The 18,296-nt window shown below is 44.3% G+C and overlaps 1 protein-coding gene across 2 annotated transcripts; it reads left to right on the top strand.

Annotated features, from left to right (window-relative positions):
* The first annotated feature begins 3 nt into the window (after positions 1-3).
* On the top strand, positions 4-12,595 carry LOC143295856 (uncharacterized). 2 transcript variants are annotated; one of them, XM_076607510.1, is made up of 8 exons: positions 4-796; positions 1,627-1,924; positions 2,627-2,785; positions 4,983-5,153; positions 5,824-5,976; positions 8,984-9,089; positions 10,327-10,448; positions 11,673-12,595. In XM_076607510.1, the coding sequence occupies exons 1-8, from the start codon at positions 153-155 to the stop codon at positions 11,985-11,987; spliced, it is 1,968 nt and encodes a 655-aa protein (XP_076463625.1). In that variant the 5' UTR covers positions 4-152; the 3' UTR covers positions 11,988-12,595. The 2 variants fall into 2 exon arrangements, with proteins under 2 accessions (XP_076463625.1, XP_076463623.1); XM_076607508.1 differs by having other exon boundaries at positions 2,627-2,794; positions 11,673-12,593.
* Positions 12,596-18,296: the final 5,701 nt, after the last annotated feature.

Below are 18,296 nucleotides of genomic sequence, written 5' to 3'. Positions count from 1 at the left end.
ACGTGATCCATTTCGCTTTGACACACATCCGGTTGCAGTGACTATAAAAGTAGCAGCCGACACGACAGGACAGGAAAACTGTGTCAACACTGTTGCTGGTCTGAACAAAGTGGAGAAAGGATCTCGCACCCATTGCTGTAAAAATTCCAAAAATGATACTGCGGAGTTTTAGTTTCGTGTTACTGATACTGTTCCTCATGATCTCAGGTTCAGAAATGTTCTCTATTCAGCAACCGAAGATGGAGACATCTCGGCACAACTTTCGTGTAACGCCCCTCTCCAGAGAAGACGTAGTCAAGGAACTGTCAAAACGGATCCAGGAGTCTCAGGTCCAGACGGACAGACCTTACAGGTTCCCAATGACGTGGCAGCAGGACAAAGGCGTGTATCCCAGTGACGTCAAGCTGAACCTGGCTGGGGAACCCCAACTGGCCTTGGTCAGAGACTACATGTCTGTTTTCGACAACAACATGTTCGCCACCACCTGGATTACCATCTGCCTGCTGGAGACACACTTGTACGGCAGAGGCCCCAGGCCCTCGGACTCCCAGCTGACAATGGCTCTGGAGGCTGTGGGGCAGTACCACGACAAGAACCTGGGCTACAACAACTCCATCATGAACTTCTGGCCACAGGTGTACAACCAGACCACGGGGATGTGGGAGAGCACACCCACCAACCTGCTGAAGGCGTTTCACGTCTTTGACGTTGTGCCCGTCAGGGTCCTGGAGGAGGTCCTCAAAGTGCTGGGAATGGGCGACCTGGAACATTTCTTGGAGTCCGTTCTCTCCATGAGGTAACTAACACTTGTATGTAGGCCTGTTTGTCACGGGCATTTCTTGGGAATGGTTCGTTTCTACTTCATTTACTTATTTTGTTATTTGTTCAGTCGTTTACTTTTTACATGTAAATAAGATTTATCATTCACACTGTTCAGAAACTGTTGGAGGCCTATATTCATTGAATATAATGGGTTTTTTTTTTCTTGTATGCGCAAGTTCACAGATATAGGACAGACACACGCGCGCGCGCGCGCGCGCACGCACACACACACACACACACACACACACACACACACACACACACACACACACACACACACACACCAAAACAACAACAAAACAAAATAAACACACACATACGCACACAGATCTTCACATACAAACATCACCACTATGAAGAAATGGAGGAGGAATTTTGGTTAATGTCATGTCACACATACTAATGATTGCAGACAAAAGAAATGGATAAGCAGCTTAAGTACCCCCACCTTATGATACCAAAAATACGTTTATCACTCCATACACACACATGGCGGGATAAGCAAACAAAAACGGTCATACAGGTAAATGTTGCATGTCTGAGTGTGTATGTGTGCGTGCCTGAAATCTGATTGAATGACGCAGGAAACGAATGATGAGCGCTCAATGGCAGCCGTCAGTCGGCTCTACCTTGGTAGGCAGCCTGTTGTGCAAATGACCCCGAACTTGTTAAGTGCCGAGAGCTTGGTCTCCGACCGAGGACAGGCGCAAAATAAGTATCCATATCAAAAATGAAAAAAAAAAAAAAATCAATTAAACGGTGGAGATAAATTATCCCCCCACCCCCATCTTTTTACGTCTACAGATCCATCTTCGAACGAGCCTTTCACATCCCGCCAGACTTTGACGACACGTTCGTCAACCTGGGACTGGGCGCTCTGCTGAAGGACCTTGACCAGGAATTCCCCGAAGCTCTGGACCTGTGGACCTCCCAGAACTCCAACCTCACCTCGGCCCTTGACGCCCTCAAGCGCTACGCGTACAGGCCGTTCTCACAGGACCAGAACGTCAACACCATCGACACCAGGACATACTACTACATCCGTCACTTCCTGGAGGAGGCCCAGGCACGGAACGAGGACATTGCCTTGGTGCCCACGTGGGTAAGGGGATCTTGATGTTGGTCTCTATTGCTAGGCTTTGGTGGTAGAGATATTTGCCAGAGACTGTTGTTTTGTCGTCTGTGCGTTTGTGGATGTGTGTGTGTGAGTGGTGTGTGTGTGTGTGTGTGTGTGTGCGTGCGTGCATGCGTGTTTGTTTATGTGTGTGTGTGTGTGTGTTTGAGAGAGAGAGAGAGAGAGAGAGAGAGAGAGCTTTCCTGCCTCTCCACTCCCATACCCACCACTGATTCCTCCTTCTCCAGACACGCCACCCACCCCACCCCCCCGTCCCTCCGTTTGTTTGTGTGTCCCTCTGTCTCTCATTCACTTTACCTGCAGTAAACGTTTATTCGTGTATCAAAATTTATGCCGCCTTGATACAATGATTTTTATTTCTTGTTCTTGTTCGGTTTTTTTATGTGTGTGTTTTAAAACTTAATCTAATCTTTCGAGGGCTTGATAAAACACACACACACACACACACACACACACACACACACACACACACACACACACACACACACACACACACACACACACACGCAAAAAACCACAACGCAACAACTAGCAAATAACAAAAACAACACAAAACAAAATTGTATGCTTACTCCGCTACCTTCATTGAACAAAAGTGATGGGTTGATCGATTGATTGATTAATTGATTCATACATTGATTCCTTCATTCTTTCCTCGCATCCCACCAGGTTCAGAATCTGGACGAAGTACGGAGAAACTACTATCGGGGCGTGGCCATGCCTTTCCAGATGAACAACGTGGACGTCACAGTGTCTGCCAACGCCATCTACGGTCTGACGGCCTCTGTGCTCAGTGGTACCCTCCCCTCCTCAGTGCTCACCGACCCGGTCATCAAGGTTTAGCGGAGGGGCTTTGGGTTTAGTTAGTGTACAGTGCTTAACAAAGGTCTTTCGTTTTAGTTACTGTATTACACCGCTTAACAAAGGTCTCTGGGTTTAGTTAGTGTACAGTGCTTAACAAAGATCTTTTCGTTTTAGTTACTGTATTACACCGCTTAACAAAGGTCTCTGGGTTTAGTTAGTGTACAGTGCTTAACAAAGGTCTTTCGTTTTAGTCACTGTATTACACCGCTTAACAAAGGTCTTTGGGTTTAGTTAGTGTACAGTGCTTAATAAAGGCATTTGGGTTTAGTTACTCTATTACAGTGCTTATCAAAGGGTTTGAGTGGAGAGAGAGAGAGAGATTATGTGTGTGTGAGAGAGAGAGAGATTGTGTGTATGTGTATATATGTGTGTGCGTGTGTATACTGTATGACACCGCTTTACAAAGGTCTTTGGGTTCAGTTAGTGTATGGTGCTTAACAAAGGTCTCTGGCTTTACTCTGTTGCAAACCGGCTGTGAGAGAGATAGAATGTGTGTGTTGTGGAGTGTGAGTGTGTGTGCTCTGTGTGCGTGCGTGTGTGTGTGTGTGTGTGTGTGTTTAGTATATAGGTGTTTAGTAAAGGTCTTTGTTTTTAATTATCATTTTTTAGGTGGTGGTGGGGTGGAAAACTAGATTTTCTTCCTTTCTTTATGTGTCCGTGTCTGTGCCTCTCTTTCGAGGTGGGGTGGCGGGGTTTGGTCACTATGGAGGTCTTGGTGGGATTATCATTTCTCTCTCGGTGTCTGTGTCTTTGTCTGTGTTTACTTCTGGCCTCTTCTGTCCTCTAAGTGAGAGAGAGAGAGAGAGAGAGAATCACAGACAGATATAAAAGATAGAAAGAAAGACAAAGAAAAGCAAGGGGCGCGGGAACTCTTTGTGTGTGTGTGTGTGTGTGTGTGTGTGTGTGTGTGTGTGTGTGTGTGTGTATTGATGGTGATGGAGGAGGAGGACGATGACGATGTTGCTATGGAGGTCCATTTTGGTTTGGGACTGCGTGACAAGACTGTATTCTACGTCTTTGTTACGTTCATCTTCTGTCTGCTCCCTTTTCCATCAAACATGTCAGCAATAGTGTATCATTTATTATTATTTTTTTTTATTAAATCCTTCTCATCGTTGTTTGTTTTGTTGTTTTTTTCCGCTTCAGTTGGGTATAGACAGGATGTAGTTTGTTATCATTGTGGGCAACATATCAACAGGTTAGACACAGCGCTACATGTTTCTGTCATCAGTGGTATGAGCTTCGTGACAGCACACACATACACCACTTACGGCACATGCACGCACACACACACACTCACACACACACACACACACACACAGAGCAGAATATTTCACACTTTCCACACACACACACGCGCGCGCGCACGCACGCACGCACGCACGCACGCACACACACACACAAACACACACACACACACACACACACGTTCATTCCTATACTTTCTAACTAGTTACTCAGCTACAAAATTATTTAACTTCATCTTTAAGTTACGAGTTTTTGGTTAGTTTCTCCGAGTGTTCAATGGCTAATTACCTGTAAATATTTTGGCATTTGACTCTTGTCGGTTTTATTGGTCAGTAGATTTCATTATTTTGATTCATTCGATTCCTTATTTTGTTTCTGAACAACCCCGCCCCCTCCAATTTCCTTGTCCATTCTAAATTTCTATTTTTTGTTGTCACATTTGTAATTGTTTACAAATCGAGAAAATTCACACACGCATACACACATGCACTGCACACACACACATACGTACACACACGCGCGCGCGCGCGCGCGCGCACGCACACACACATTTTCTTCCGACTAAAATCACTATAGTGAACAGACGTTAGATTAATGACCAACGAACCAGCACACACAGACACAGATACAGACACACACACACAGACACACAGACACTCACACACACACGCACGTACACACACACACTTGCACGCACGTACACACACACGCACGTACACACACACACACACACACACACACACACACACACACACACACACAGAACATACTAGAACCTGAACAAGCCTATGATACAAATTTCTATATGATATGACGTAATATTATATGGAATGCTATACACACACACACACACACACACACACACACACACACACACATATATATATATACACACATTTTCTGGGGCATGCAGCAAGTGTACGTGAACACGTCGGCCATGGTGGCCTCTCAGATCAACCACGGGCTGTACGAGCGGCCGGACATCGAGCTGACCTACTACCCCTCTGTGATGGAGTTCTACTGGTTCGTGGCCAGGACCCTCTTCCGCATGGAGTCTGCCGCTCTGATGGCCCCTCTCCCTCCGGTTAGTTACACCACCTCCTCTCTCTCCCCCCAAAAATGATTGATGCCATTCCATCGGTGACATAAGGAATTACACAGCTGATGGTAATTTCGAAATTATGCGAGCGCATGTCCCGCACACATACACACACACACACATACACACGCACACACACACACACACACATGCACACACACACACACGCACGCACGCACGCACACCCCCACCCCCGCCACACACACACTTTTAAGAAGAGTTACACCCTGCCACCCGCCCTCAGACCCCTTTTGTAACATTTAGTTACTTTCTACCTTAGATTCTTTTTTTCCTTTACATTCATAAAGTTCTCTTATTTTGATTGGTGTTGGTGTACGTATGTTTGTGTTTCCGAAAGAAAGAGAGAGAGAAGAAGAGAAAGATTGTGTGTGTGTGTGTGTGAGAGAGAGAGAGAGTACGCGTGCGTAGGTTTATGTGTGTGTGGTGCATGCATGTGCTCAGTTTTGTCACACGTCCTGATGAAGACAAAATCCAGTCAGCAGCATGTATGTGCATTAATTAAAGTAATACTTTTCGTATATGTTACGTTAGCCATATGTTTACATAGCCAACAGACTTTGACGATACATTTTTTTTACGCGCACGAACGTCGAACTTGTCTCTTACCTGTATGTGGTATCTGTAACGTGCGCAGGCCATGCAGGAGGTGTACCAGTTGCTTAAACCAGCGCTGGAGAGCAGCATGAGCACTGACGTGGTGAGGAAGGCACGACGTTTGTCGCAGGACATGCTGTACTTCGATGACTTCCTGGGAGACGGGGATGTTGATCGTCACAACAAAACAGTGGTGTGCAGCAGTTTGTCTCTCTGTCTGTTGCTTGCTTGTGAAAAGACAACAGGTTAGCTTCAGTCTGATTGCTACTGCAGGAGCTGCTACTACTACCACTACTATGGCTGCTGCCGCTGCCGCTGCTGCTGTTTCTATTATTACTACTACCACTGCTGCTACTGCTTATGCTGCTGTTGCTGCTTCTGAAACCGCTACTACTATTCAGTACTACTATTGTTTCTGTTTCTGTTGCTATTACTACTACTACTACTTTCTTCGTCCTCTACGTCATTGTGGATTCTGGCGTCCTCATCCGTTTGATGAAATTGATTCTTGTGCAAAAAATCTCTCAACATGATATTAAGATTGAGACAGATGAGAGATGACGGGGGAGTGAGAAAGTGAGAAAGAGCGAGCGAGTGTTCTTCCTCTTCTTCTTTGCGTTCACAGCTACACCATTTGTCCAGCTCTGGCGATGGATGACGTCGTTTTCTCCAGGTTTTCGTGGCTGTCATTTAGTTTGATAATGAGTGGAATGTCGACAGGTCACATTTCTTGTCTTGCTTGTTTGAGCAGGGTGCAGTTTCGGAGAATGTGCTCCGCTTCCTGTCCACAGGGACAGGTGGGAGATGACACCAGCTTCAGTTTTTGGTACATATGGTTGTTCAGTCTGTTGTGACCAGTGCGAAGTCTCACCAGGACACGTTGCTGATCTCTGGGTGACGACTGGCGGTCGTCCCTGGTTGTTGTAGGCGCCGTGAGTGCTCTGATGAGGGACTTCATATTACTGAAGCCGAGGCTGTTGTTGGGTTGCTCCCCTAAGGCGCCCTTCTTAGCCAGCCATCAGATTGCTCATTCCCAGGGACTCTGCACGGACCGGAATCTACCAGAGGACCACCCATCTGCTTCTTGCCACTTTCTGTAGCGGCTGTCAAGAGTGGGAGCTTGTTGTTCAGAAGGGCTTGCAGCAGTGACAGAGCGTCTATCAGGAAGACAACTCGGCTGTAATCATTTTCCGAGTCCTGAATCATGGAGGCAACCTGCATGAATGCTTTAGTCTCTGCACGATAGTTGGTGCAGTGTTTGCCAGTGGCAACACTGACAACAGCTGTCTCTCATTCTGAGAAGCTTACCATGTTTGCGCTCCCATTGGCCTCAGCGTTAGTTGTTGATCCCTTAGTATGTGCATGGATCCATGCTTCCTGAGGGAACTTCTCAGCAGTCATGGCCAGCGTCAGGGACTGCTTCGCTGAGTCGCTCTGTGTGTCACCTGAGGTGAGGTAGGAAACCGTGGTGAAGATCCGGATGTCAGTCTGTTTGGCCGTCCAAGGTACTGGCACTTCTGATGGGTGCATGAAGAGTATGTCCTGTGGCAGCTGTTCCTGGTATTGTTGGGACAGCGTTTGCTTTCATTGACAAAGCTGCTCCTTTTCAGTCTGTCCATGGTGAGGCCATTCAGTTTCTGTTTCATGGGGTGGTCTGGCAAAGACCTGTATTTGTCCGCCTGTACCATGAATTTGGCTTCTCTCCGCTGGTTCAGAGTTTGATGAAAAGCAGGAATAGCCGGTGTCGGTGAGAGAACTCCGTCTTGCGGAGCACCATGTTGCAGCAGGAACTTTCAACTGTTGACTCTATCGAAAGAGACTCTCGCCCTGCGGTTATAGAGATAAGCTTTGATCCACTGGAATATGCTAATGGAAACTCCATTCCCAGCGGTTTGACAAGCAGCTCCTCGATCCAGAATTTATCAAAAGCCTTCTGAAGATCGATTCAGGCAATGAAGACCAGCTTCTGCTCCTGGAAAGCATCCTCAGTTTCTTGGGACAGGTTGGTGACTTGGTCTTCGGTGCTGCGGAACTGTCGGAAACCAGCTTGTTCTGAGGCGAGGAAGTCTGCAGATTCCGTGTACCATTGGAGGCGCTCATTAATATTTTTTTCCATAGTCTTCACCACACAGCTGGTCAGACTGATCAGGCGGTAGGTGGAGGCCTTCTTTGGGTCTTTCCCCTTCTTGAAGGAAGGAGTTGTGGTGGCCTCTCGCCAGATCTGTGGTAGTCTTCCGTCTATCCAGGTGAAGTTGAAGATTTCCGGGAGGATATCAATGGCTGCACTGCCGAGGTGAGTCAGCATCTCACTGCGGGTACCGTCTGGTCCAGGCTACCTCCTAGGCCTCAGTTTCTTGAGTGTAGAGTGGAGCTCTGCTAGCTTTATGGGTTCCACGTTTGTTCTGCTGATGTACCCCTCTCTCTTCGCTCTCTGGTTGCTTCACGTTGTTGCGGTGGGCTGACTGGTATGGCGCTCACTTTTGCATAGCTATCTCCAAACTTGTCCGCCGCCTTTTTTCCAGTCAGTGCGAATCTATTTTCGTCCAGGGTGACTTTAAGTCTGGAGCTGTCTTTATCACTGAGTTGTTTGGTTAGTTTCCAGAGCTTTCTGACATCCTTCTCAAACTTAGTGAAGCCGTTTTCTCTCTTCAGCTTTTTCTGCTTGCCGGTAGCTTCGATTTGAGAAATACAGCTTTGGCTTGCCGGGAATTGATGTTGTTTAGCTGTGACGGATTGACTTCAGCCTCCTCATAGCTTCTGACATGGCAACTTGCAGTTCGTGTAGCTCGTCACTCCAGTAGGATTTAAAGTTCCTCCTGACACCTCTTGGTTTCACGGCAGCCCTGAGTAAACACACATTGAATTACTTCACCACCAAGTTGATGTCTCGCCCCTGAACTCATTACTTGCTTCTTCTTTAGCAAGAGTGCTGGTGCGATGGGCAAAGACGGTCCTGATGTCAGGTTAAGATGGTCATACACGCTAAAATACACATTTGAAATTCCTTTCAATACACCTCAGCTGTGAAATGTTCAGAACTGCTTCTATCAAATGTTCACACACACACACACACACACACACACACACACACACACACACACACACACACACACACACACACACACATTGTGTGTGTGTGTGTGTGTGTGTGTGTGTGTGTGTGTAACGTTCTTGCACACGCTGAAGTTTGTTCTACACAGATTCGTGGAGAGGACCGCCTCTTCACAACATCCATGGCAGTCAACGCTCTACTGTCAACATGGACCTTGTTTGATGACGTCAGTCACACCCTCCGCTGGAAAGACAGTGAGCCTTCCTTTTTATCTTTCTTTTGTGTGTGTTTTAAATTTTTTTTTACTTCCATCTCTTCGTTGCAATTTTTGTTATAGTATCATCAGAAATCATCACTTTACCGATTTTGTACCACATTAATTAATACATATTCATTTTCAGATAATGTACAAAATCATTTTTGGAAAATTTGGCTTCAGATTTTTTGTAGTTATCTATATTCGACTTTTAGTTTTCTTCCTGTTTGTGAAAACAAAGTGGTAATACCTAACTAAATAGATAGATGAATAAATAAATGAGTCAGTAATGATTGTCTTTAAAGGAGTAAACTAACTTTGGAAGTGGAGGAACATAGGATTCTTTGGAAGATACTAAACTTAATGAAGAACAAATGGCGAAATGCATGCAAAGAGATTTTCTTGATAAGGCTCAGTTGCATGTAACAGATCTTTGTGGCGCTGAGTTTGCTTTTACTAATGTTCAGACTTTGTTTTGTTGTTTTTTTTAATCCACGATTTGCTTTGCATTAAGACTTTTCCATAGCTTCCATAGACTGAGGAAAATGTTTTACGCTAAACAAACTCAGCGCTGGTACGATCGTTCTTGCAACACAGTGTTTCAAGGCTAGGTTTCCTCGGTATACATTGTGATGGACTGACTATTTTTTCATTTTCCATTTTTGACAACACATAGACCGTTTGCACGCGAAAGGAAAACGGACAAAATAGATGAGACATAAACAAACTAGAAAATGAGAAATGCGCACTGACAAAAAATATACATTCTACGAAAAACTACTGAGAATAAATGAATAAATCATTTGAGTAAGTCATCAAATATAAAAGAAAATACCCATTCCACTCCAAACAGTATCAATTAACCATATTTGCATAATTTCATTTCTTACTCTGTTCTAGATGTAATTTATCTTTGCTCAAGTCGAATACTGAATTTCTGTACTATGGACAATAAAGAATTTTAATATGTAATAGTTTTGAGTCTGTTCAAATTCGTACCTATATTACACACAAAACTTCTAAGAGTCTCAAGATTTAGACTATAAAACCTTAGTACCTCACACTGTTAAGAACGTGTTTTTATATGTTGTTTCTAATCAATCATTGTGATTACTTCCTCACTAACTGCCATTACGCTCTCTGGCATGTAGGGCAGTAACGAAGAACCGCCACTCTGATCTGTTTTGGGGCCAGGCTCTGAATCGTTATGATGGTCTCCCCTTACTGACTTGCAGACACGCCCGCGGAGGTGCTCACCACTGTGGAGCAGTCGGTGAGGTTCCTGGACACGTACATCCTGAAGGACACGTACAGGCCCTGGAACGTTTTCTTCTCCGGGTCCATGAAGGGCTCCTCGGTGAGTCTGTTACCACTTCCACTGTTTCTGCTTCTTCTTGTGTTGTGTGGTGTTGTGTTGTGTTGTGTGGTGTTGTGTTGTGTGGTGTTGTGTTGTGTGGTGTTGTGTTGTGTGTGTGTGTGTGTGTGTGTGTGTGTGTGTGTGTGTGTGTGTGTGTGTGTGTGTGTGTGTGTTCATACCGTGCATTGTTTGTATAGCGTGCACGACGCGTGAATTTCTCTTGTTGAGATAATAAAGTATTCTGTGTGTGTGTGTGTGTGTGTGTGTGTGTGTGTGTGTGTCTGCCTGTGCCCGTGTGTGTGTGTGTGTGTGTGTGTGTGTGTGTGTGTGTGCATAATTTGCGGTATTAAAGTGTTTTGAAAGTGCGAATATATCTTTCCAGTACCCGTTGTGGGGTTAAATGGAAAACAGAATTACCATACCTTCCCTATTACCCCCTCAACTCCCCTGTTAAAACAAAGAAAGGAGGATCCGTTAGCTTCCTACGTCTCTGTCTGTCCACACACTCTGTCAAAACAAGAAATTAAAAGAAACAAGAGCTAAAACAGAGAAAAGGACGAAACAAAGCAGAAGAAAGTAAAGTAAAAAAAAAAAAAAAAAATTTAAGTGAAAAAAAGCTCTTCAGCTACTCTGAACCCACCACCCTCCCAGCAAACACCAATATACACAGACACACACAGTCACCCCTAGTCCCTGCACACAAGACACAGTCACACACACACACACACACACACACACACACACACACACAATCATTCCCTTACTCCCCCTCCCGTCCCCCGCACAATCACCTTCACCTTTAGTCCCCCAACACAAACACCCCCTCCACAATACTTTCTTGTTGTCATGTCTATAGATGAGTTGTGATATGTTTAAGAATACAATACTGTCCAACAAAACACTTCAACAACAGTATCAACAACAAAAAACAACAACATGAACAACAAAAACAACAACAGCATCAATAACAACAACAGCAGCACCGCCATCAACAATCTGAACAACATCAACATTACAACAACAATATCAAAAACAACAATAGGAAGAACACCAACAACATGATCAACACCACAGCCAATAACAACAACAACAAAAACAAACCAAAAACAACGACATCAGCAACAACAACAGCAGAAACATCAACAGCAACATCGACACAAACAGCAACAGCAACAACAACAACTGCCGACCTGACACCATCATCGGTTCACACGTTTCCTACAGACGTCGCCGTTCAGCTACCCGACCAACCGCCTGGAATACCTCAACGGGACAGCCATCCACGACCACCAGCACTTCCCCCAGGGCGGCCCCTTCCTTCTCGGGATGCAGGGAGTCCTTCCAGAGCCTCAGTACCTGGACCTCGTCCGCCAGAAGCACTTCGGCGAAAGCACCCCGACCCATTTCACCTCCTTCAACCAGCCCGGGAATTACTTCCCCTTTTGGACCTCTTCTGCCTACACGCACGCCACGGCCATGTTGGCTCTGTCTCGTTTCGATAACATTGTCACTGGGGGTTTGACCCGAGCGTCGGGATAAGGTCAGGGTGGGGTTGGGTGGGGTGGGTGGGTGTGCAGGGTACGAGAATGGGATGATACGATCTGATCCGGATAACTTGCTGTTTTAGTGCCATTATGTAACCTTAGGATATATTTTAACGGCAACTTTCCTTCATAGTTGAAGCGACATCAGAGAATATTGTGACCCATTTTATGAGGTTTTTGACTCGGTTATTATTGTGCTCATTTTCATAAAGATCTGGTCAGTATACCGATGTGCAGTCATGTTGCCATGCCCAGAAATCCGTTCAGAGTGTGACAGTCAGAGAGCATCACTTTCTGCTCTCTGGATATTTTGCGGTAGTCGTCTTTTCCTGTCTGTGGCTTCGGGAGTGACCTGATGATTTTATACATCTTATTCGTATATAATTCCTATGGAGTGTCAATGAATGAACGCATGGAGACATATTCATGAATACACGTGTGTGTGTGTGTGTGTGTGTGTGTGTGTGTCTTTTGGAGACAAGTTGTTTTGGAATCATTTAGATTCATTTTTTGCCATCAAGACTTTCTGTATGTCGGTCGTTTCAGTCTCTTTCTTTCACCCGGTTTTAAACACACACACACACACACACACGCACACACACACACACACGCACGCACGCACGCACACACACACACACACGCACGCACGCACGCACACACTCTCTGCTTGATAAAGTAAAGAAATGCAAATTAACATGGTGAAATTTGTTTAATGGGATGAGAACGCGCATGCGCGTGCGCGTGTGTGTGTTTACGCGCGAACGTGCGTGTATGAGTGAGTGCATGAGTGCGTGCGTTTGTATGGTGTGTGTGCGCCCGTATGTGTGTGTGTTTATCTGTGTGGCTGTGTGTGTGTTTGTATTAAATCAGTCGTATATATGAACATAAAAAAACAAACGGGAAAACAAAAACAGCTTCTGATTAACTTGACGATGGATAGATTAAAAAAAAAAAAGATAATAAAAATAAATATAAAAAAATCACACGTACACAACAACCCAGCCCTAATTAAAGCAGGGCTAGTGGACTGGAAGCAGATCAGATACAAGCTCACCTTCCCCTCTTCACCTTCCCCTTTCCATCCGCCTCCCCTCACACACACACACACGCGCGCGCGCGTATATACCCACACACACGCACGCACAAACGCACACACATACACACACTAACACTTACACCGACTCGAAAATACACAGCATATTCATTCAGACCACTTTTCCAATATCCACTTCATTATACCACCACCCTTCCAACTTCCAACTATCCCAGTTCACCTCCACATCTTCACCCCCACTTTTTCGTTGTTCTTGTTGTTGTTGTCTACTAACACTCGTGATGGAACGACGTAAAATCGATGAACAACAACCAGACACATACACACAACTTAACGATCTGGATCCATGCATTCTTCATCTTTTTGCGCACATGTGGCAGCAGCGACGTTACTAATGAGAAACAAACAAAAGGATTTCCGCTGCTCTCACTGCAGTCACAATCAGCATGTCACTCGACAAAGGCAGACATCGAGGACTACACTAAGACTGAACCAGTAAGGTAGCCACTGTACTTGGCATCTTGAAAGAAGCCGAAAGCAAACTTAATGCTCGAGTGGCGAGATCCTTCACTTAACATTTAAGTTATGTTTGGGCATGACAACATTTCCTCGAAGCGTGATTATTTCTTCTTCTTCTTAACATCATTTTTTCATCATCATTGATAGCAGCAGTAGTGTTATTGTTGTTGTGTCGTTTTATTTTATTTATCTATGTGTGGATGTGTGGTTCTCTGTGTGTGTGTGTGTGTGGGGGGGGGGGGGGTGGGGGGGGGGGGCAGTAATCGTAGCATTCCAAGCGACACCATGGAAATACATGTTTTCTGTGGTCTGTATTTTTGGAAAATTGTTTCTTTCTCAGACTGACGGATGACTTGTTTTACTACGCCTTCCTTTATATTTCCTCCGTCACTGTTGAACTGGTAGTGAGGTGCTGACATCGTCCGACGACATGGGATTTTATGCAGTGAAATGAAGAGATAACAGACAAATTGAAATAAGATGAAAGAAGACAAAACAAAATGAAATGAAATGAAACCAAGCAAAATAATATAGAAAAAAACAACAACACATCCATCTAAACACTAGTCGCATGGTGAAGTCAGAATCAGTATTTGAACTCGCTTGGCAAATATATTCGTAAGAAAATTGTTATAAACATTTGTTGAAGTAAATAAGTCATCTGCCACGGCCTTTCCTTTCGTGACATGGACTGGAAACAGGGTTCAAGAACATTCTTTTTCTTCCTTTCTTCTTTTTATTATTATTATTAGTAGTAGTAGTATTACCATTATTATCATTATTGTTATCATTATTATCATTGTTATTATTGTAAATCTTTGTTCTTTTTCTTATTTGTTGTTGTTGTTCTTGTTTCGTACTTTTCTTTCGTCTTTCTTTCTCCTTCTTTGGCCAAGACTTCCCAGGTCTTCTCTTTTGAAATTTTCACTTAGTTTATTAACGCCCGTAGCTTCTCTTTCATAAACCAAAGCCGGTGATAACCGTTATTAAATTGTTAGGCTATAGTGTCTTTTAAACTTCTCTTTGGTTACTGCAAATGAAAGTCTTATCAGCTGATTTCGTGTTCAAAGAGATTTGTGACGCACCCCGAAATGAGTGGGATATCACAGTCATTCTCATTTTTATACTTCTTCAAACAAATGCTTCTTTTCTGTTCTTTTTCGTGGTGACGGGTCATACGTGCCAAATGCTGAACTGGGATTATCGGTAATGGGTAAAAACTGTTGTGCATTACCGGTAATGCGCAAAATACACACGTAGGGGGTTAAAGCATACACACAAGGGGATTAAGGTACCACCAGGTCTACATGTATACTGACATGTGGGTTCGGAAAAAAAAATGTCCATCATATCTCCCCAGGTGTTGTTTCCGGAACGCAAAGCAAGGAACCCCACGATTGAAAGACTGACACTCTGACCACTCAGATGTCGGTTCCATCCTGTGTTCAGATCCTATCAGTCCTTCAATTGCTGGAATCTCAAGAAGGCACCACACAGTCATGTTTACTCTGAGAGTTTTGCAGAACTGTCTTTGGGTAAGGTACTTATACTTTTTTTTTTATCACCATTTGTTTCATAACAGTCATTGGTGAAATGGGCAAGCACCCCAAGCTTTAAAAGTGATCTGCTAAAAACAAGAAATTCTGGGCACTACATGGAACAGTCACACAACGTCTCTGACGTTACACAACGTCTCTGACGTTAACCTTACATGTGTATTAACCACGGCGGGGAAGTTGTGGGAAAGACTGCCGACTACGAGGACAGGCTCATCAGAAGTAGGGTTTTTTCCGGCCACTGGCCGATTCATACCCAGAGTTGAATGCGCTGTAAGATCAAATGGGAACACAGGGACCACACAGTCGAGGGTCATGCACTTCATAAATGCATCTTTGGGAGCTGCTCAAATTTTCCTGCTAACATTGCAAGTAACTGTATCTCTCAAGTCAGGCTGACGATGGGATAATCATATGGAAGGGAGTATAGCCTTGTCATATGGTTCCAACCCTTAATGAGCATCGCAGCATCATCGTCATTCGCATCAAAATCCATCGCGAGATATTGAAAAAGAAAGAAAAGAAAAAAAAAGTGCTCCAAACATTGTGAACTTTTGTGTTGCTCTCATTGTGACATATCCTCTTAGATTAGAAGGGATCGGTTAAAGAAGAAATTTTCGGCACCTTATAAAACAGTCACAAGAAGAAGACTCACGTTAAACTTGTATTGTGACATGCTTATGTAAGTGATAAACAAGCAAACGTTGATTAATTTCGTTAAAGTGATATTGCAAGGAGACAAAAAACGAGGAGAATTCTACTTTTTCTCAAATAAGCTGGGTCATCGCATATTACCAGCCCACAACAAAATGACGGCGAACTTTGACAGTACTCCGCCAAACGGTGTGCTTCACTCTGTGGGTGTGAATGACAATGTGACCATCCACAGCAACTTGTCTGAACATTCACAGACTGCAGTACAAAACGCTTCATCACCAAATGATTGCATCACAGTCGTTTTCAGTGAAACAGGCTACTTGCCTTTGGACAATTCCGATAACATTGCCAGTGCAGAAGTGGAAACTATTGCTCGTCGAATCAAAAATAACATGTTGGTGTTGCTGTTTCTGATCGGCGGACCAGCCAACGTTGTCAACATGGTAGTGTTTTACAAACAGGGTCTACAAGATCGGGTCAACCTGTGTCTCTTTGCGTTGTCTTTCGCTGATGAAATGTTTTTGATATCGGCAATGTTCAGTTATGGCGAGCAGCTTCACATACAGCTCACCAGAAAAGAAAGTTTTGGTACGATCCTAACCTTTCTTACCAATAACAATTTATTGGTATTTTTTGGATTTTCTTATGTCTCTCCTATCCTGTCTGCATTAATCGCTACGGAGAGATGCCTCTGTGTTCTCAGTCCAATCAAATTTCAAAGTCTGCTACGCACAAGAACAACAGCAGCTGTTATCGCTGTTGTGCATGTCTTGGTATTCAGTCTGTATTTTATCGTTCTGTTCCGGTACCGCATTGGTTGTGTTTACGATCCAGTGTCTGATGTAACTGAAATGATGGTCATTGAAGGTGAGTTCTACCGAGCTCACAAAGAGTTAATCAACATTCTGGACGGTTTTGTGCTCAGTACCGGCTTGCTTGGGGCGGTAATAATAGTTGTGATGACGACAACGATAACAATTGTGAAACTGCGCCAGATTGTGACATGGCGAACTGAAGCCAGCTCATCGCTCTCACCCCCGGAAGTGGCCTTGACAAAGATGCTCGTGGCTAACTCCATCTTCTTCATCATCTGTGTGTTTCCTGACGCCGTAAATCGCGTCACCTGGCTCTTCCTATCTGAAATGAACTTTGGCAGGCGTCACCAAAAGCTGTATCTGACCACTTTGTGGATCATGGATATATTGTTTTTCACAAACGCTACCTTCAACATCTTTCTATATTACATCATGGGGTCCAGGTATAGAGCAACGTTCTGGGCGTTGTTCGGTCGAACGCTACACCTAGAAAAACAACAACAACCAAACATTACAGAAAATGAGATGTCAACCAAGAAAAACGTTATAACCAGAAAAAAAATACTGAATAATACATCGTTGGTCGGAATGAAGACCTACTGAACACAGTGAAGAAAAGGAAACTGTGATGGGATAGCCATGTGAAAGATTTGGCGGGCTCTTCAAGACCATGGTTAAGGGAACTGAAGGGAACAGTGCAGGGGAAAAGGAAACGAGGCAGACAGCTACAGAAGTGGGCAGACAACACTGAGCCGACAGCGAGGAGCTATGCCGAAACACAGGTTCTTATCCACGAATGCCACAAATGGGGAATGTTGGCGATGTGTTCATTAGAGCAGCGACCCCATGATTAATTAAACCAGATTTCGGGACCAGTAAATATAAGTGTTCCACAACCAAACCATTTTTTGTGATCAGTCAAGTAGCTCTTATTTACTTGTTTACGTAATAAATAATATAAAGGTTCATCATTATTTTGTGGGTTTTTTTTTTCCATTTTCTGTTGGTGTGATGTGGACAATGAGATGAACTGTGGAATAACCAAAATCTTTACAGCCTTCGACCAGCTCAACAACACTCAGACAAGCAGGGAGTTTGTTGTTCAATAATTTAGATCAAGCATTATATCTGTGATTACCTGTCCGTTTACTTTGTGGCAATATGCCCTGGTAACTGGTGTGTGTGTGTGTGTGTGTGTGTGTGTGTGTGTGTGTGTGTAAGTGCGCGCGTCGCGTATGTGTACGTGTTTACAAGTTCGTTGAACGTTGATTTTTTTTTTTTTTTGGGGGGGGGGGGGAGCGGGAGGGGGGGGGCATTATTTGCTTTATGTGTAACTTGCACTTTAAATCTGTTTTAATCGATGTACTGATGTGCTTATTTGGATTATTCATTTCACTACAGATTCCGTTATAGTTTCATGTTTATCAGCATTTGGTAGGCTTTCCGGGCCTGGTCAGCGCGTAGGGTTTATGCGTGGATCAGGCAAGTGCTCCCTTCCACCCTGTTTCAAGGAGAAATAGTGCACCGCATATAGATCAGTCCTCATGATTTGACGCCCCCCTTGAAACTGAAACTGGAACTGAACAAGTTTCCTGGACTCTAAGACGAGTGGTGTTGTGTACCACTCTGTACAAAGTATTCACATTGTTGTTGTTTTAGAACTGCACTTACATACGTGTGCCCGAGGTCGGAGCACAGGGCAT

Source organism: Babylonia areolata, chromosome 21 (genome assembly GCF_041734735.1).
Source record: "Babylonia areolata isolate BAREFJ2019XMU chromosome 21, ASM4173473v1, whole genome shotgun sequence".
Classification (NCBI taxonomy): domain Eukaryota; kingdom Metazoa; phylum Mollusca; class Gastropoda; order Neogastropoda; family Buccinidae; genus Babylonia; species Babylonia areolata.
This window is presented reverse-complemented; position numbering and strand designations above follow the sequence as displayed.